This window comes from Aulonocara stuartgranti, assembly GCF_965226115.1.
Source record: "Aulonocara stuartgranti genome assembly, chromosome: 11".
NCBI lineage: Eukaryota > Metazoa > Chordata > Actinopteri > Cichliformes > Cichlidae > Aulonocara > Aulonocara stuartgranti.
The window spans coordinates 13,914,810-13,934,630 of record NC_138947.1 but is presented as its reverse complement, the minus strand read 5'-3'; the positions used below and the strand labels follow the sequence as shown (position 1 = coordinate 13,934,630).

At 41.4% G+C, this 19,821-nt stretch overlaps 3 protein-coding genes across 6 annotated transcripts; 2 read left to right on the top strand and 1 right to left on the bottom strand.

Moving 5' to 3' along the window:
* Nucleotides 1-153: 153 nt before the first annotated feature.
* Nucleotides 154-6,905, bottom strand: leng9 (leukocyte receptor cluster (LRC) member 9). Of its 3 annotated transcripts, none has more exons than XM_082550933.1 (8): nt 6,818-6,905; nt 6,473-6,595; nt 4,183-4,276; nt 3,706-3,833; nt 3,266-3,595; nt 2,996-3,179; nt 2,101-2,224; nt 154-2,020 (listed from the first exon to the last, which is right to left on the bottom strand). In XM_082550933.1, exons 2-8 carry the CDS (start codon nt 6,585-6,587, stop codon nt 1,358-1,360), a joined length of 1,638 nt encoding a protein of 545 aa, XP_082407059.1. In that variant the 5' UTR covers nt 6,588-6,595; nt 6,818-6,905; the 3' UTR covers nt 154-1,357. The 3 variants fall into 3 exon arrangements, with proteins under 3 accessions (XP_082407059.1, XP_082407061.1, XP_082407060.1); XM_082550935.1 differs by having other exon boundaries at nt 2,996-3,176; XM_082550934.1 differs by having other exon boundaries at nt 3,266-3,592.
* Nucleotides 6,906-6,914: 9 nt separating this feature from the next.
* On the top strand, nt 6,915-15,460 carry flcn (folliculin). Of its 2 annotated transcripts, XM_082550927.1 has the most exons (12): nt 6,916-7,372; nt 7,527-7,730; nt 7,847-7,993; nt 8,090-8,311; nt 8,391-8,557; nt 8,643-8,734; nt 11,535-11,698; nt 11,899-12,012; nt 12,429-12,552; nt 12,666-12,791; nt 14,307-14,409; nt 14,822-15,460. In XM_082550927.1, exons 2-12 carry the CDS (start codon nt 7,527-7,529, stop codon nt 15,027-15,029), a joined length of 1,671 nt encoding a protein of 556 aa, XP_082407053.1. In that variant the 5' UTR covers nt 6,916-7,372; the 3' UTR covers nt 15,030-15,460. The 2 variants fall into 2 exon arrangements, with proteins under 2 accessions (XP_082407052.1, XP_082407053.1); XM_082550926.1 differs by having other exon boundaries at nt 6,915-7,372; nt 7,847-8,311.
* Nucleotides 15,461-16,907: 1,447 nt separating this feature from the next.
* LOC309716445 (uncharacterized protein) lies at nt 16,908-19,742 on the top strand. Its single transcript, XM_082550243.1, has 5 exons — nt 16,908-17,451; nt 17,834-17,940; nt 18,057-18,128; nt 18,426-18,572; nt 18,703-19,742. The coding sequence occupies exons 1-5, from the start codon at nt 17,439-17,441 to the stop codon at nt 19,036-19,038; spliced, it is 675 nt and encodes a 224-aa protein (XP_082406369.1). The 5' UTR covers nt 16,908-17,438; the 3' UTR covers nt 19,039-19,742.
* The last annotated feature ends 79 nt before the right edge of the window (nt 19,743-19,821 follow it).

Here is a 19,821-nt window from a genome sequence, read left to right as displayed (position 1 = left end):
TAGTCTATGTATAGTGTTTATGTATCTGGGAGGAAGAAGAAGGGGGAGCAGAAAGGGATGCATGTAAGATTTCAGCTCAGGGAGCGTTTCCACATCCTCGGCACCACAATGAAGGCATTTATAACGGCGCTGGCACCTCACCACTCACACGACTTTAAAATAACCAATTCATTATTTAATCCACATGATAATCTAGTGGTCATAATCATTTGTAAAAAGAGTACAAAGGGATCATTCTGTTGGAGCGCAGTCCATGCAACATTCATATAAAACCCATTGTACAAGTCCCTGAATTATGAACAGCAATTATTCAGGCCTATAAAAAGAACACTTTATGTGTCCATAATCAGCTTCAAATTTATTGTCTGTGCAGTAGTAAAACAGTGTAAATTAAGCATGCTTACAGGTCAAAGTTAACCCCAATCATTAGGCCCATCAGATATAAAGTATAACAAGCATTTCTGCACCAAGAAACACAGATGACCAATTAAAACATTCTTAAAGTTCTTCATAGAAATAAAAACAATATTGATATTATCAAACTCATGGTCCCGAGTCAATTAGACATAAATATTATTGAGCTCCAGCTCATGTTTGCACAAACAGTTCTTCATGGTTTTTACTGTCTCTACATAAAAAAGGCTCTCCAAGCAAAACATTATTTGGCTTATTGATTATTAAACAATTATGGATTCGTTTCTGGATTTTCCCCAAATATGATTAGCTGTAACAAATAAAACATCACAACCACTGAATTCACCAGTGAACCAGAATTTAAGCAGGCTGATGACACTGAGGACACTATAACATAAAAACTGTGCAGTAAAGATCCATGGCTAAAAGAACCGGAGCTAACATTTTTAAAATGGACTGCTGCTCTAAAAACTTCAGCACCTTAAGCAGTTTTTTTTTTAAATTGTGGATTAATTATTTATATGTTGTATTGTAGCCAGGATGTTGTTTTAAGCTTTAGTGATGTTTACAGCCCATCCCCGCCCTTTTCTTTCCTCTATATCTCATCTAGAAATATGAAACATGAGATCTAGTACCTTAACACAGCGGTCCCCAACCCCCGGGCCTCGGACCGGTACCGGTCCGTGAGTCGTTTGGTACCGGGCCGCGAGAGTTGAGGCTCAGGTGTGAAATGTATGGTTTTGAGGGTTTTTAATCGGTTTTCAGCGTTATTTTGTTATCGTTTTTATCGTTAACTCGGTTTTCCTGGGTCTTTTCACGTGTGTTATGAATAAATCTTCTTTTTTTCGGTACCGGTACTAGTTTTATTTTGTTGTATTTATCCGCGACACCTTAAAGGCGTGGCTTATTGCACCCAGTAATGTCTGCAAATCAGACTTCTTTATCATCGAAGTGTTACCGTGCACACCCTCTCATAAAAACCGTCTACTTTAGAGCCGCCCATGGCACAAAGGTGTAAGGTGTTAACTGGCAGACGCCCAAAGTTTAAGCCCTTCCCCACCCTCAGGTCCCCCACACCTTCAAATATCCTCTCGGCCTCCCTGTCCAGTACCCTGGCCAGGCTGAGGTGGTAGCGTGGGTTGTAGGAGTCCCTGTGAAGAAAACCCTCTTTCCTGTAGGCCTCCTGCAGACCGCTGTTGAGCTGCTGTAGGTGGAGCTGAGGCTGAGGACTCACGTACAGCACCTTCCCATTGAAATGTTTCAGCTTCACAGGAAAGGTCACAGCTACCGGCGGGTTTCGGTCCAGTTGTGCAAACCGTTGGAGGATCTCCCCAGCAGCCGCCACCTCAGCGGGGCTGTGCAGCACCAGGAGGCACAGGGTGACGTGAAGGCTGGAGGCGGTTTGCCAGTGAGGAGCAGAGGAAGGTATGAGGGAGGTGAGCTCCTTCTGCAACTGCTGGAAACAGGAGAGGATGGCAGGAGTGTTGGCCCGGAAGGTGATGAAGTGTGTGGGTCTCTTCTTAGGGGGGCGACCACCACGCTTCTCTTCTCTCTGCTCCAGAGGTACAGATGGATTCTTGCTAACTTGTTGGGCTGCAGGATAACTCTGTAGTAGAAAGGGAACATTCAAATAACATAACATACAGTGTAAAAGCAAGATTTCACGGTGAGATGTGCTGTACTCACTATACAGTCTTCATGGCCTTCCCAGCTTTCCTCCCATTCTGGCAGAATCTCCCCCTCACCCTCCTCTTTTACAGCCGGTGCCTCCTCTTCGGTTGAGGAACTCTGATCTGCTGAAACCTGATGTCTGGAATCAAAGCAGGTGAGCAAAATCAATAAAGAGCCAGCTGTAAACACACATTTTGAAAAATCCATTCTCTAACTTCTAATTGCAAGTTCTTTTCATTCTCTTACAGCTTGTTACATACCTAACATGTGTCACAAAAGCCTGAATGAGGTTGTTATTTGAGGAAGGCAAGCTATAACTGGAGTGCATTTCTCAGCAGGGATAGCTCAGTAGGTAGAGTGGTGGCCCCATGATCGGAAGGTCGGGGGTTCGACTCCACTGAACGGCTACCCTGAGGTACCCCTGAGCAAGGTACCGTCCCTACACACTGCTCCCCGGGCGCTGCATTGGTGGCTGCCCACTGCTTCACTGGGTAAATGGGTTAAATGCAGAGGAACTATTTCCCTATGGGGACTAACACATACACACACACACACACAGCTTTTCTCTTATTCTCGTCTTCCTGATGCAGAGGTGTGAGTGAAAGAGATGTGGGTGGAGGTCCTCAGACCTCTAGATAGTAACATGCCATTTGAATGCTCCAATCAGAAACGGTCTGATTTAAATTTCTTACTATAATATACCCCCACCCTTATATTCTGCCTCAAATCACTGATGCTGAAGATCCTCAAGCATCTTTCTCATTTTAAGTGTTTTAACATTTAGCACAAAGTGATTTGGGAAAACAATGTGTAGATGCTAACAATGATTTTGGGGGGGGGGGGGGGTGGGGGTTCTTTTACTTAAGATCTGTTCTGAGTTATATTTAAACGAGCAACACGAACACCAGACCTATCTGCAGCCTCCTCCACAACACATGGTCCTCGTGACTCCTGTTGTTCCTGAGAAGTGTTTCCTGTACACTCTGGTGGTGGTGGTGGTGCAGACTCAGGGGTGTGAATATTTGTCTCATTCGGCTTCTCTTCCTCTGCAGGTGGCTGCTCGTTAGTTGTTTCAAGCGCTGCTGTATTTTCTTCTAAAACAAAACGTAACATTCAGTCATCTTGCAGAATGCATGTGGTCACATGTAAGGTCTGGCAGCACCAAAGCTGCTTCTCCTACCTCTTACTTCCTCTTCCCCTCCAAAGGGGGGAGCCAGAGATTGACCTGTGGAACCGAAAACTCGGTCAGTCCTGGTGTGGCGGTCCCAGACACGGTGCCCTCTGTAAGTGAAGTACTGGATCCTGTGTCTGGGCAGGGCCAGCTCAACAGTGTAATCACAGTCACATGGGTTGGTCTCCCAGTTGAAGTCACAGAAGGGGCGCTCCAGCACGCCGAGGAATCGATCCACATAGCCCACTACAAATTCTGATGCATCCACCGATGGGTCCCACAGGATCCGGGAGATCACTTCATCTGCTGTGCGCATACGAGGCTTTTTGTTCACCTCTGCTGAAGAGAAACAGTTAAAAAAAAGTGAACGGACAAGTTCCAAGAGTATAAAGCGTAATTGGTCTCATGGAAGTATGATCTCACAGAAAGTTAAATAAATGCGGAGTCACCTCTTCTCTCGTTGTGTTTTGGCTTTGGCACTTTATTCACACTGCCCTTCTTGTTCTTGTGTTTTTCTTCTTCCTGTTTTTCATCCACACCAGGACACAGAGCCCCTGAATCATCCTGTAATGGGTCACTAAGAAAGAGAGCGGCAGTGGAAAAAATGCAGAGACAAGGAGATTGAGACAGAAATTTCATCAGTGAGAGTATTCATCATATCTAGCCAACTGTCCTGCAGATAAAAAAAAAAATGCAGACAAAAGGTCATTCCAAAGATATTTACATCCATGTCTCTCTGTCTCCAAACCAAGCTTCTAACATCTGTGATCTGAAGATAAACAGCAGCTATTCTACAATAATTTCCAAAGTCTTTTGTGTTAATTTTGAAAATAAATCCACAAGATGCCAAGAAATGATCTGGAAAAAACTATAAATCCTCATTTATGCTTCTGATGACTTTTCTGAATAAAGTAAGGAGAGCAAACCTGTGAGCTAAACGGCATCTGAGGCCAAAATGACATTTTCCTATCCGGAAAAACTGGCACACTTTGGCTCCATCCTTGCAACATTCTGCTGACTCTGAAAGACAGGGCACCAGAGGGAGAGACAGAACAAAAGGTTAAAAATAAAAAGAGCCAACGTTTAATAACACTGAACAGAAGTCATGCAGCATTTCATCCTTTCTTCTGCATTCAAACTATGTCAGAAAAAAACAATGTAATGGCAGCAGAGATCAACAGGTTTTGTTTAAAGCAGTCCCAAGGCATGTTACATCTTTTATGGTCACTCGTAATTTTAGGTACCCATCTTTGCTACAATAAGGCAGTACTCAAAATAATGTTTTTCGCCATTGGACCACTAGAACCGTAGAGCTGACTTTTACCCAGGCCCCTTGTTCATTTTCACAGGCCAAAAAAGTCAATGTGAGAAACTTGTAATCTTCTGCTAAGATTGCTGCATAATTTATTAGCATAACTGACTTAGATTTATGTTATGAATCTTTTTTTTTTTTTTTTTTAAATTGTAGCTGTAAAAAATGCTGTGCCCCTCTTTAGATCTCTAAAAAAAGACAGTGTGGCTGGTGTCAGTCTGCAAGTTCACAAGAATTCTGCCAAATTTGCCACAGAGGTGATGGTATTTTAAAGTTAAAACAAGTGAGTTTCATAAGAAACAACATCACTACCCAAATGTACTTCCTTGCTGACCCTGTGTGACTGGGTCATGGGCTACGCTGAATCCTACAAAAAGTCCAACTTCCAAAAACTGCGAGTTCTAAGATTGTATTTCTTCACATTGATCCCAGCTGTAAAACAGAGGAAATTTACACCCTGTTAGTTTATAGTAGTTTTCACTATCAGTGAAACTATCTTCATCTATTAGACTGTAGTCGCTGTTAAGTTAAAGTGTTCAGCAAAGCGATATGATTGATAAATGAACAATATCAGATCACACATGTGCTACTTATACCATACTTTCAGAAGATGTAGTATGTTTCTACTTAGAACAAAATCCATGAAAAATTTGTAAAATTATGTGGTGTAATTGTAACCATAGAAAACAAATGAGCCACTTTGGCCTCTGGTAAAATTACAAGTTTTAAGTTCATTCTTAAAGTAAAATGGAAGAAAGAAATCTGAGATCCTGATGAAGTACCACAGGGCTTTTACTGTATATGATTATCCTTGCACCACATAATACTGAGCAAGTTCTCTTGGATTTTGTTTTTTCTACTGCTACCACCGATGAGCACCTGTCAGATCAGCCATGAGAGCTGTGCAGTACTTTTCTTTCTGATTTTTGTTCATGTAGATTTTCACCGTTTGCTTCTGCGTGTGTTTACATTTTGGCTGATGCCTTATATGAGCTTCCGCATCAATCTGTGTCACTCACACAGACATCTGGAAAAAGGATTCCTTATCGTCTGTCCATTTATTAGAAAACCCTCTTATCATTCCCGTTACCATGCTGTGTCATAAATAAATGAGTGAGAAAGAGGCATGGAGAAAATGATGTGTACAGTCCATCTCCAGTCCACTTCCACTGAGTATTATCATATGACAGGTGGTAGTGACTCAACTCAGAGGACTCAAATGTCAGCCAAGTATGCTGTACATGACGAAGTTGCCTTTACACCCAAATAACACGCATCCTGCAATACTATTTAGAGACAGGAGAAATGGACGTGACTCATGACACAAATACTTTACTTATTAGCTCTGAGTTATTTATTAGAAAGGGAGATGGTTGTCTGGATCAGCCACAAGTTTTGGGAGAGTTTTCAACTCTCTTAAATTGAATGCCTATAAGTAAATGTCTAAGCATAAAATTAAACATTACAACTTTGAAATTCTTTAGTATAAATAAAGTTAATCCACAGATTAGTCCGCTGAGTTCCGAGTGGGAGCAGAAGCGGGCAGATCAGAGTCAGTCAATCCTGAAACATTTCCAGCTAAGCAGAGTGGCCCAGCAGGACGTGAAAAATGTAGGAAACAGTTCAATACAGTACTGGACTCCATCCTTCAGCCCCCCTTCTGATGATAAGAGGATCCGGCCACGCGATTACAAAACTAAGACCTGGCCAGAACTCACACCACAGGCTGAACAATATGATTTATAAGTGGATTACTAGGAAAATAATAAGCTGGTGTAATCATATGAGTCAACCAGCAGGGTTTTACTGTACATGTCTAATAACAAGATGTGTTTCAAACCACCTTAGAAGCTTTCACAGACTCACTTTAGATTACATATAGTAAATGTGCGAAACTGATTTACCTCCTTTGGCTTTTGGGGTGTCTTTGCCACTCTGAGAGTCAGCGGGGACCCCTGCCTGTGGACTCGGTGTGTCAGTCGGGTCGGTGGGGGGAACTCCTGATCCACCTGAAGCCATCCTAAGATCTGAGATTTAAAAGTCAGAAAAATCTGCCGTGTCACTCACTGTGTGCAAGTTATCTCTTTGTTGACTACTTAAGAGTGACACACCTATAAAAATTTCATGTTTTAATGCGGAAGTGACGGATTAACGTTGTACAGTGTTAAAAGAAAAGCTAATAAACCAGCTAGTCTGCTAAGATAGCATAATCAAACCATATATACGCTTATAAATCAACCGGAACATACCTTGTAGTACACAAACCTTCAATGAAAACAGTTCCGACTTTTTTTTTATTGCCCTTTAACCCCATGTTTGTTATACCAGATTGGGTTATGGGTAATGTAGTTCCACTTTTTCGTTTGCCGAGGAATGGCTCGTTTGTCTTACATAAAGCCTGATATTGGAACACAGAAAAGTCGAAAAACTCTTAAATATGTTCGCGTGCTTTCGCGTCACTGGTAAAGCATTAAAGATGTTTTTGATTCGACGGATAAAACTGAGAAAATGAGCAGCAGTTGGCAGCCACGCGTCACTTGTGCCGGAGCGCGTGACTCTGCATCATGTGACGAGGTCTGTTTTTGTTGCCTGCTGGCAGCTACACAAAGGACAAAAAAGTGTAGAAAGCCTCAATTAAAATGTTAGGAACGATGGCTTTTTAAAATACAGGCTCGATGAAGATTTGATTTTGTTTCACGGCGCTGTTATTTTTTTAACGGCACGGCTTTTTGAACACTACGTCCAATGAATACCTCTTTGTGAAGTGTCACCAGTCATTTGTTGAACGTGGTTCTGCACTGAAGGTAAGACCGTCTCATACTGCCACTTGTACCCGTATTTTAACCCCAGTGTAATCTGGTAACGTCAGTGATTAACCAGAACTAGATGTAGGTGTCCTGATCTAAATCAGACATCTTTAGCACAGTAAACATATGAAAACTTGTCTTGTTCTTTCAGATGAATGCTCTGGTGGCTCTCTGTCACTTCTGTGAGCTCCATGGCCCTCGAACCCTGTTCTGCACTGAGGCACTACACCCGCCTTCCCCATCCCCTTCATCCCAGGTAGGTGCCCAAATGCCAGGGGACCGAGATGGTGACCGTGATGGTGAAGGTCTAACCATGAAGGCCAACAGCTCAGCCACACAGAAAGAAATGTGTGAGGTGAGTAGAAGGGGCCTGACTGTGACTTTATCAGATGCTTGGATCCCTCGCTTTATTTGTTCCTTCATTAATTTTCAGCCTTAAAGTACTGATTTCCTTTTTTCTTTGTCTCGTAGGGTTGCCGATCCTTGCCTGCATCTCACCCGGGCTTTGTTAGCATTGATGATGAAACAGGCATCCGCTTCCTTAGTCACCAGCACCCCAGACAGCCCCAGCTTTTCAGCGTGGTCCGACAGGCTTGCGTACGCAGTCTCAGCTGTGAGGTAATTAGTGACATGTTTATGTGGGTGTTGTCTGTGGGCTTTAATCGGCTGATTACTGATATACTTCGTTGTGTTTTCTGTTTGTTTTGGTGTCAGGTGTGTCCCGGACGTGAAGGGCCCATTTTTTTTGGAGACGAGCAACATGGATTTGTGTTCTCACACACCTTCTTTATCAAAGACAGTCTCGCTAGAGGCTTCCAGCGTTGGTACAGTATTGTTATGGTAGCCATGGACAGAATCTACCTTATAAACTCCTGGCCTTTCCTGCTGCGTCACCTGAAGCTTACTATACAGAGTCTGCAGAGCACAGCTCTAAAGGTAGAGCACGTATATAAACATAATAAACTCAGCAGACTTATTAGTGCTTCTGATGTCTTTGGACTGTCCTTTCCATTAGGTGTTTGACAATGAACAGGGAGTTTGTCCCCAGCGAGCTGTGAGGATGAACAGTGCATTTTCACCTGCAGTTTTTCCACACCAAAGGAGCGGCAATGCAGCCCGATCGCTGACTTCGCTCACCCAGCATCCTAACCTCTGGGCCAGCCTGCACTCCTCCTTTAGCTGGTGAGTCATTAGGTTCAAAGAAACTGTTCTTCTTTTTCCAGTCAGTCTCTCACCCGGCTAATGAGTGGTCTCACCTCACTTCCAGGTTACTTAAAGCTTGTGGTAGCCGTCTGACGGAGAAGCTCCTGGAAGGAGCCCCCACCGAGGACACTCTGGTGCTCATAGAGAGACAAACGGGTAGATGCATTGACCTCGATTAAGAGGCGTGATATTTATTTATGCATATACAGTTGTGATCAGAAGTTTGCATACACTCATCATGAACATGAATCTCATAGTAATTTTGGGCTTTAAATGATTCGTTTGAACTGTTATTTTTTCCACAGTGGAATGACATCTTTAATGACTTTAAAAAGCAAGAACTGAATGTACAAGATTGAATTTATTTGGGATTTTCTCGAATCCACACAGTGTCAAAAGTATACATACAGACTCAAATATATACATACACTCCCTCTAAAATTTGGTTTAATGTTCCTTAGGAAGTTGCACCTTAATTGCTCAATAAGTATCTGGCATATTTTGGGGGCTGGGTAGTTGACCCATCTTCTTGGCAGAGTTCATTTAGATTTGTTGGTTTGTTGAATCAGCTCAGCTTATAAGCATAGTCCACAGATTTTCTGAGTGAGGTCAGGGCTTTGGGAAGGTCATTTCAGATGCTTAGTGTTAGCCTGCTTTATCCCTTCCAAAACCAGGTTTGATGTGTTTATCCTGTGGGAATACCAACTGTGTGGAGTTAGTCATCCTTCTTCATTATCCTATCCACTTTGTACAACTTATTATTTGACTGTCAGTCAAAAGGTCTTACAGCACAATGCTTGACATTTCAAGGCAGACTTGAGCCTTGGTGCTTCCTGGCTCAAGTCTTCCAGTATCAATTGACGGTGACAGTATGGGTCTTCTTACAGAACCTGGTAAAGTGGTGACATATCTGAATAATTTGTACTTGCGTACAATGGTTTTAACTGATAACCTTCGAATCTGTGTATTTTCTGATCTGTTGGTTAGAATGGATCCAAGAGACCGTCCCAGCTTGTGTAAATCTGCAGTTCTTCTTCTTAGATCTTCCCTGAGTTCCTTTGACTTTCCCATTGTTCTGAGTAGTGGTTCATCCAATGAGTGCTGTCAAACAAATCTCTTTATGCTGGCAACGAGAGAAAATTAATAGGGCTTGGCAAGTAAAGACTTTGTAGAACCTTCAGCGCAACAGTGAATAGCCAAATAAGAATTGGGTGCACCAGTTATAGCCAAACTGGTGCACCCAATTCTTATTTTTTAAAGTCATTAAAGATGTTGGCTGTGTAATTATTCTACCCTGGAACATGAACTGTGTTCCAGTGCAGAAGGATAATCTAACCAGCAAATTCTTGTGGTTCTCTGAGGTCCCACAGGTGGGGCTCAGAAAACCAGTTGAAAAATATGAAGTTGAAAAAAATGCATTTAAAAGGAAAATAGGCGAAAAGGAGATTTCTGATGTAAATTGCTGAAGCTTTTAAACAAAATTCAACGTGCATCTTTTTTTCTTGTTGATGATTGGTTTAAAAAAATGTGCAGTGTCACCTTGACTCAGCTTCTGAAGTGGAACGTGTGTGAAAAAGTTTAAAAACCACTTCTTTTAGATGTGGTAAGGTTCATTTTGTTCCTAAATTAACCTAAACTCATGACAGCATGTCATTAGTTTGAACAACATGCTTATGGTTGTTATCATCTGACTGAGAAAGCTCTGGTGAAAGTGTGAATCACCAGACAAGTCTGTGGAGAGACGCCAGAAAAACAGTGATTCACTAAAGCATCCCAACTTTCCAGAGAGTTTACACAATTCCAGTCAGTATTCAGTAATATCATGTACAAAAAAAGAAACCCAACATTTACAGTGAAACTTTCTCTGACAGTATTAGCTCTGTAATTTTAAATCCTATTCTGGGTCATTTGACCAAGAATCTGTTCATTTATACACCAAATGGACACTCATTACATAGACTTTGCTAGGAGATGGTTGAGTCCTGTTTTACCTTTAGAAGTGCTTTAATTATTTGTGACAAAGATTCATCAAGGTGCTGGAATCATTCCTCAGAGATTTTGGTTCATAATGACATGACAACATCACACAGTATCTTCAGATTTATGACAATGCATTTATAACAATAAGTAAACAATACCGATCTTAGCTGTGGCAATTAAATGGTTCTTTATTGGTACTAAGAATCCAAAAAATGTGGGCCAAACCACAAGCAGCTGCCTGAACTGTTGATGAAAGACAGGATGGATTCATGTTATTTATTCTGACCCTACTATCTGAATATTGCAGCGGAAAGTGAGACTCATCACTAGGCAGTATTTTTCCAAGTTTCCAATTGGAAGTTGTCCAGTTTTGGTGATTCTCCTCTGATGTCAACAAGGCATTTTCACCTAGAGAACTGCTCCTTACTGTATATTTTCTTTTCTCTTTTTTTTTCTTTTTTCTTTACTGGGTATTTTCTTCTTTTTTTTCCATTCTCTGTAAACTCTGTGTGGTTGTGTGGGAACATCAGCAGTTTCTGAACTGCTAAGATCAGGCCACAGCCCACCATGCAACATTGAAAGTCTCATAAATCACCTTTCTTCCCCATTATGATGATCACTTTAAACGTCAGCAGGTCATGTTGACCATGACTACATGAATAAATGAACAGGGTTGCTATCATGTGAGTTGGCCGGATATTTGTGTTACCAAGTAGTTGAAACACTGTACTTAGTAATGTGGTCGCTATGCAGTGCAGGTCATAGGTGTTACTAACAGAGTCTGTTTTTTTTTGTTTTGGAAACAGTGGGTAGCTATCCTCATGTGTGCACTATGATGATAGTTGTGTAGGTATGACTCGTGTGGTGTATGAACCGCCGTTTATCACAGTTTCCTACGGAAATTCCCCACATTTGTAATGAACCTTTGCTTGAAAGCATTTGCTTTTTCTGTTTTTTAATGTCATGTGTTTTAAAGAGCAAGAGGAGGAAATGAGCTGCTGGGAGGGAGCAGAAGGAGGTGCTTCAAAGACGCAGAGACACCTGTCAGAGACCGAGCTGGCCCACAACTTCCTGAGCGATGATACAAAACTGGATGAATTACCTGGTCCAAAATTTAGGTCACTGAGGCATTTGAGACAGGTGAACTTAAGCACATTTGTAGTTTGCTAATGTATACCCAACTTAATCATGAACAGCGATAGAAAACTGAGATTGAATAAAGAAAAATACGTGTTTTTACAATCATTTATATGGTAAAGTGATGCATATTGGTTAAAAAAATAGCTCATACACTATGTCTGTGAGCTGTTGCTTGGTAAACATTGTGGTTCGTTCGGCAGGTCCTCGGGGCTCCTGACTTTCGACAGCTAGCCTGGCACGTGCTCATGGGAAATCAGGTCATATGGAGAGGTGCAGATCCAGTTCTCATCCAGTCAGCTTTTACAGTGCTAAAGGTACTCTGCTCCAGTGGTGTGGCCTTTGTAGATAGAGCGTTGTATTATAATATGGGTAAACATGAACTTTTGGGGCAGGGGAGCGCACCTACTATTTGTGTGAGGGTGTAATGCTGTTGTTATTGCACAGTTTTGACCTTTTCTTTTGCGACTACATGCTCTCCTGGGGTTTTCTTTGTGGTTATTTTTCATTTGAATACTTGAAAGATAAATTTTTAATGTTATCAGTATATAATTTTAAGACAAGTTCATACTGTAATGTTTGTGTTACTTTACCACAGTTCTTTAGTAGTTGTCAGAAAAGCATCACTTATAGCATTAATGAGTAAGCAGAGACAGCGAGGCTGTGTGAATGTTAGCCAGATCAAACAGTGTATCATCACGGCCATTAACTCACTTCTCTATTTTCCCATTAGTCTTTGCTCCCGGTAGGCTGTGTGCGCTCCGTGCCATACAGCTCTCAGTACGAGGAGGCCTACAAGTGCAACTTTCTGGGTCTCTGCCCCGATGTGCCTATTCCAGCTCACGTCAGCTCCTCAGGTGCAAGAAGCTCTTTGAGATTTGTAGATCGCTGTGTGAGATTCTCTGTCAAAAACTGTAGATGTGTATTTGCAGATTAAACTGTAATAATTTTGCTTCGATTTGCTCTTCAGAGTTTACAGTGCTCGTGGACGTCACCTCAGAGAGAAGCTGTCACATCCCAGCTGTAAGAGAAGACGACATCAGCTCGCTTTATCAGTTCACCATCACCAGTGCCAACACACAACCTATAGACAGGGGTGAGTACATCAGTCTTGATTTAATTTGCTGCATGTTTGTTGCCTCTGTTAGCGTTACACAATTTACAGTCTGGGAACCCATCGGCTTGTCTGCTGATTAATCCTCTGAGGCCAAAGGTTTTTTTCACGGCTTCCTGTGTAGTCGGCGTTTTTCTGTTCGTTGCTTTCTTTCTGTGCTTTTTGCTCATTCTTTACAAAAAGTCAGGTAAATTAAAAGACCGATAATAAAAAGCTTCATTTTCTACGGCAGCCGATGTTTTCAGGTTTCCATCTTGACAAATGCCATCCTTCCTTTGCTCTTCACACAGAAAGCTTACAGCTATGTAACCCCAGCCTGCTCTAGCCTAATTGATCAATACCACATGGACTAAAAGCAGATTACAAATAGACGTCTTTATATGTAGAATCTATTTATAGAGATTACAAATTTACATTTATCATCATCTGACTCTGTATCAGTGAAAAGGACAGATTTTTTTCCCCTCCTGATTCATTAACCCTTGTTTAAGTCAGAGCAGCTGTTAAAGTGAAAGTAGAAAAATGCTCAAGCACAGCAAGAGCATTAAGGAATCCATTAAAAAAAAATAAAGAATTTGCATCGAAAACAGAAACTAGTTGTTTCCCACAGAATATATATCAGAGAATCCATCTCACACGTCTTCAGACTTTGTGCCAGCAGACAAACCAAACTGGTTCTGGGCAAATCAGAGCTCTGTGATGAACTTAGAGTCAGAAGGTCACGGCTACAGGTGTGTTTTAGGTTTTACAGGTGCACCGAACATCGTTTTTTACAGCAATTCCTACTAATAAATTCCTATTAATTCAGTAAAACGTAAATGAAAAAAGTTCCCATTAATCACTATCTATTATAGAAATTTCTAGCCTTTTTTTCTTAACACTCGATTCCTTTACAAAAATAGGGCCCCATTACTTGATCATGTCATAAAACTTATACCAACATATACCAGGATTAAACGTGAAGTTAAACTTCTTCGCGCTGACAGAGAGGGGAGTTTAAGATCAAAGTAGGCTGTATGTCGCCCGCATTGTGAAACGAGTTTGACACCCCTCCTTTAAAGGGTTCTGACTATATAGGAACACACACACACACAGCAGAATACACAAAAGCAACAAACATACCAGCATACCTGAGAAAGGGTCAAAAACTAAATCCAAATTATAAACTTCAAAGCTACAGAAACCTAAAACATGAGAATGAGTAACCGTTCGAGTAAACAGCAAAACATTTGCTGCGTAGCTGGTTGCAGCGACTGCTTGCAAGCTCATAAAGCTACTCAGACCACGGCCTGTTTTTCCTTTTCGCGCTCTCTGCATCCTGTGGTTCGTCAGTCTGATTTGTTGACGTTTTCTCACAGCAGACGGTTATACACAAATAGTTCAACCAATCACCTACTAAGAGTTTTTAATTTTTTTTGCTTGACTCTTTTTTTTTTTTTTTCCTCAACTTTCCCACATGGTTCTTCCACTGACTAAATCTTTGTCCTCTTTCTCCAGGTCCAGCATTACTGAACAAGCTGGAGGTCGCTCTGTGCAATGAGAACCTGTCGGTGGATGTTGTGTCTCACTGCCTGCTGTGTTTGAAGGAGGAGTGGATGAAGTGAGTAAAGCTCCTTTATGCCACGTTCCAGATACTTCAGAACTCGGATGTCGGAACAGCGCATTTTACAAAAAGCCAGCAAAAACAGAATTTGTTTAGGTTCTCATTAAGGTAGAGCCATTCAGGGAGAAACAGGGAAAAACACATTAATGGATAGAGCTCGATCACTGCTCACTATTTAATGAGTCAAAAACACACAACACTTGCAGTACAGATTAAAAGTTTATAATTTTACTGTTGTTTACATTCAGTACTGCCATCTTGGATTGCTAACTTAGGATATTTCCAAGTGGGAAGTCTTATTGAGAGGGCGTTCCACACAAAGATTCCCACCGGAAACTTGGTGTTTCCGAATTCTGTCTTCTTCAGGAAGGCATAATTAGTCTTAAGTGTGATCTATTTGTTTTTTCAGTAAAGTCAAAGTGCTGTTCAAGTTCTCCAAAGTGGACGGTCGAGGAAGAGAGGACACACAGAAGGTTCTGGCACTCCTCGGTGCTACGGGGCCCGGGGAAGAGGACAACGTCAGGCTGCTCAAGTACTGGATGACTGGACTTAGCAAAACATACAAGAGCCATTTAATGACAGCTGTCCGAGGAGGGGAGAGGAGCCCCAGCCAGTGACAAAGAAGAGGAGGAGGAGGAGATTAGGATAAAGAAAGGGGAGCTGAAATGAGGGGGAATGCCATTTCTTTGACGTTCCCCTTGTTTTGTTTTGTTTTCTTTTATTAATTTGTTTCGTTTTGGGGGGTTTTCTTACCCACATTCTTGTCATTTAATGACAGGACTGTGAACGGATGACACAAAGGGTTTCGCTCGTCAATTATGGTTGTTTTCAGTAACTGTTGTGTATCTAACGATGATGATTATCTTGCTCACTAAACAAGTAGAATCAGTTTGGATAATGCATGAGGGCTTTTATTTGTCAAAGGGAACTCTTATAGGAGACCTTTTTATACAGATATGTAAAGCTTAGCTTATTACAAAAAAAGACTTTGCACTTTGTTTACTCCTGCTGATGTTTTAAAATAAAATAAAACCAATGTAAACTTTGAGCCTGACATCCTTTCTCGACCCATGGTTGGCTCCACCTTGTGGTGAATAGAAAGAAAATGGGAGGGAAAGTGAAGCGGAGGTGGAGACCTTTTGTTTCTCCATCACCTCCCACTCGTTTGAAGGTCTTCCTGCGAGCAAGCTTTAAGTGGTGTAAGACAGCACTTTTAAAGAAAAAATTTTCCCCCAAGTCCTGAAACATACAAAAAGTGTTGCCTAACAAGGACCCGGGACAGATGACCACATCGGCAGGATTTGGGGTTTTTAATGAACCAGTCACTCTGATCTGCTTTTGTTTTTTCCATGCCAGTTATATGAGCCTGTTGATGTGCTGAAGCTCGCAGACTTTACTCAGTAAAATGTGGCTTTATTTAAGTTGGAGGATGTTTTTGAAAAAAAATTTCATGACCCCAAAATTTTAAGTTTCAAACTTGTGTTTTAGTCCTAATTATGAAGGAAAAAGTGAGTTTGCATATATTGGAGTGACTAGGTTTTTTTTCCTATTTAAAGGAATGCACTTCTTTTGTTTTTATTAAATCTGGATTTCATTTGTTGAGTTAGGCTCCGACATGTGTGGACTTCATCTGCAGCAGCTTCACAAATTTTCTGCGTATTTACTTCCCTCTGAATTTTAAATGCAGTATGAACCAGGAAGACGGCACTCTGACTAGATATTTATATCAATCATTATAAACGTAGCATAAGTAAAGAGGTTTTGATTTAGTCATGCCTTGGGGAATATGGAGCCCTCGCTTGCTGCGGCTATCTGGTTTCCTTTTCCTGTCAGTAGAGATACCTCTCTGGGAAATTTTCCTCTGTCATTTGGCTTATGATCCAACAAACATGAAGAATAACGACTTCCTTCCTTTCATCATTAATCAACTCCTGTTGACATCTGACTGATATCCCAAACCAACGTGATGCTTTGCGTAACCTGAGGCCACAAAACAACACTTTACAGACAGGATGATGACAGCTGTGCACAGCTATCATCACAATCATACCATACAACTCTGTAAAGCCAATTTTAACATTAATGACTAAAGAAAGCAGTCATGTTGGGATGACTTGCATCTTCTGGCAATTCAGTGTTGCAATCTTTCTCGTTAGCTCTTCGAGGAATGTAATGAATGTGATCCTTATTTCTAAAAGAAACTGACTGTTAATGAATGACTTAATGGGATGATACTGCGCACTGACTTACGGGACAGCGACTGATAGAATCAACAGGCAGAGAGGTGTGGGGAAGAATCCAAATGAAAAACATATGCTCTGACTGCATAACTAAGCCTCTTCGGCCCTGGTTGGGAGCGGGAGGATGGGGGTGGGAGCGGGAGGATGGGGGTGGGGGGGTGTTGGGGAATGTGGGAAGCAGAAGGGAGGGAGACGGGTCAGTCAATAGTGAGGTAAAACGTGTGCCTGTGGGAGTGGCCGACGCATAAAGGGAGAATTGAGCAGAGCACTTTCACTTTGAGCTGTGCCTGTGTCTGAGTAGGATACAGAGGGATAGGGAGAAATCCAGGGGAAGAGGTCAGCTCTGGCACTTTATTCATTAACCACTTTTAAGGGACAGAGACAGAGTGGCCAGGAAAATTCTAGGTCAGTAGTGAGAAAGGGAAAGGAGAAAAGATTTAGAAAGGGAAATAGAAAAACAAGGCTTTCAAAGTGAAAGGCTGCAGCCACCCTGGCTTCAAGTGGGAAAACCCAAAGTGAGAGAGCATGTCGATGTGAGGTGACAAGTGGGGCATGTGCATGGAAAGTACCAAAGGACCCTAAGTAAAGAGAAGGGGATGATCTGAGGGATGTGAACAGGAAGACTAAATATCAAGCAGTGAAGAAGAAGAGACAGAAGCCTGCTCTTTCAAAGACCTGTAAAAAAACCACAGGAGGAAGCTTCGCCTTTTACAGAGTGACAGTGAAGCTTGCCTGCAGAGTCACTGCTGTCAACAAGAGAAATGGACATGCAGTCAAGATAAAACGATGACACTGCGAGGTGAGAAACTATTATTTTCATGTTAAATTTTTGTCTGTTTTTCACCCTTTTTAAATGTCTGTGGGATTATAGTGAAACAGCAGTCCTGGTTAATGCATAGTGAGATTTAAATGGTGAATCAAAGTTGGTTTTTTTGCGCCACTTTGAAACATCACAGCCATTTCTGGTGCCCTAATTAAATTAGAGATGTTGCAATCGTAGCCCAGTGTCTCCTGCTGTTTTCTTTTTTTAAAAAAAGAAAGAAATGGCTAATTTACACAGGAAATGATGTCATGTTCTTTTTAGTAGCTATGCACTTTGAACAAGCTACAAACCACAGAAAGTTTCCAGCAATTATGTGACTTGTTTTCTGTGGCTTTCGCTCTTATCATGTCTCCAACAGTTCTACTGTTGCTGTCATTACTAACTGCCCCATGTGGTGGATGTGAGTTTGACCTGGAAGGTGTGAAAAATATCAAAGGGACCATCGATTCGAGTTCAGCAGGCTTTGTAAGTGAAACTCTCTTTACTTCGTTTCTAAATATTTACTTCTATGTCCATATAGACCTGTGTGGTCCTTCTGGGTATCTGGCTTCTCATCTTTGCCTCTTTTCTCCCTCCTTCAGCGCACAGTGTTTCCTAAGGATTACTATGTGGTACATCGATATACAAGACACATGCTCTGTGACACCGATCCGGTGAGTTGTTTATATAGGAAGTGCTCATATAGATCTTATATATCCTGTTCATTTTAACCTTCTCCTGAAGCCCACTTGGGTTTTTTTTTTAAAGAGAATAATTACTTGCTTTTTTTCTTTGGTCGTCTTCCACTATAACAAGTCACATGCTCTGTTTAATAACAGTCTGTTGTCCCAAGTGGCCTCCAGCCTCTCTCGTAACACGGTTACTTGTGTGGTTCTTGCGGTGATTTGTCATGTGTTTTACATGCTAGTCCTAATTTTGGGGTTATTGTGTTGCTCTGTTTTTCCTCGCAGTGTTGCGTGTTCCCTGCTGCGTATGTCCTCCATGATTCTTGGCAAGTGCTCCTGACAAACCTCTGGGAGGAACACTTAAATCACTCTCTTGTTGTGGAACTTACACGGACACTGGATAAAATTATTAGCAAGAACAGAAACATGGAAGTACGTATTCTCTTTTTCTTGTCGTGACATTGCTCGCTTCAGTATCAAGTAGCTGTTTCAAACATGACTTTGTTAGTCAGATTTGTTGTCTTGATAATACTGATCTCTCTTCCTTGTTTCCTTGCTGCAGATGTTTCGGGAGGAGACAGACTTATCCCAGTTCTCCTTGGTGTCTTCCTCTCCAGAAGAACTCCTAAAGTTAACATCAGAACTTTTTAGCCGGTGGATTCAAATTGGGTGCCCACCTTCAATTGAAACATGCACCCTGCCCAACTTGCCACCGTCTGTTGAAAGGAAGGACTACAGCCCATCAAGGGCCAGACTTTTAACCACTAGAGCGGTAGACAATATGAAATCTGGCAGGATTATAGACACACCGCCACTGTCCAGTGGGGTTCCCCCATCATATTCTGCATTTGTTTGGAGCTCCTTATTATTAAGACTCTACTGGTGTTTGCTACCATAGTTGTCAAAAAGAGTCTTATATATATCTTTATAGGCACTGATGACTGTTTTCTTAAGTTTTTGTCTCTGTGTTTCGGTGTGGTAAGCTTTGTGAAACTCAAGTGTTACATCTGATGCACAAAATTAGAGCAAACCATCAGTCTCGCCGTCCAACAGTGCTCTGTAAGAGGTGATATCGCAGATGTAATCCAATAGCATCACTATTTAGAGCAAGCTATCTATGGTTTATGTTCTTCTTGCTAATGGGCATTGCCTGCCACTGTTTACAAATGGATGTATATGTATTTACTTTTGTACAGAAAAATAAATTAAAGACATTTAGATATATGCATCGTTAGCTTTTGGTGTAACTTGCCAGTATCCAAAGTCTGTGTTATATTTATTACAGTATTTTGAATGTACATTTACAGTTAGACTACTTAAGTAAATGTGCTTAAGTGTTGGGATATACATATTTACTTTTTTTTTTCATTTAAATACACTTTTACGCCACATTTTAGAGGTAAATACTGTCATTTCTCTCCACATTTGTAAAAAATGATTATGCACTGTGGCACACTGAAAAACTCAACAGTTTATGAAGTTGTTAAAATCAGTGCACTGCCAATTACAGCTGTAATGCCTGCATAATGATACTGTAGCCTATGATCAGCACTAACTTATGACATTAATAAAACTACAGTTGCAGAGCAATCACAGGTACAATTCTTGCCCAATTTGCATTTGTAACTTTGCAGTGTGGTCCTGCTATTTGCAGCAGCAAAGTATTTAATCAGTCGGAGTT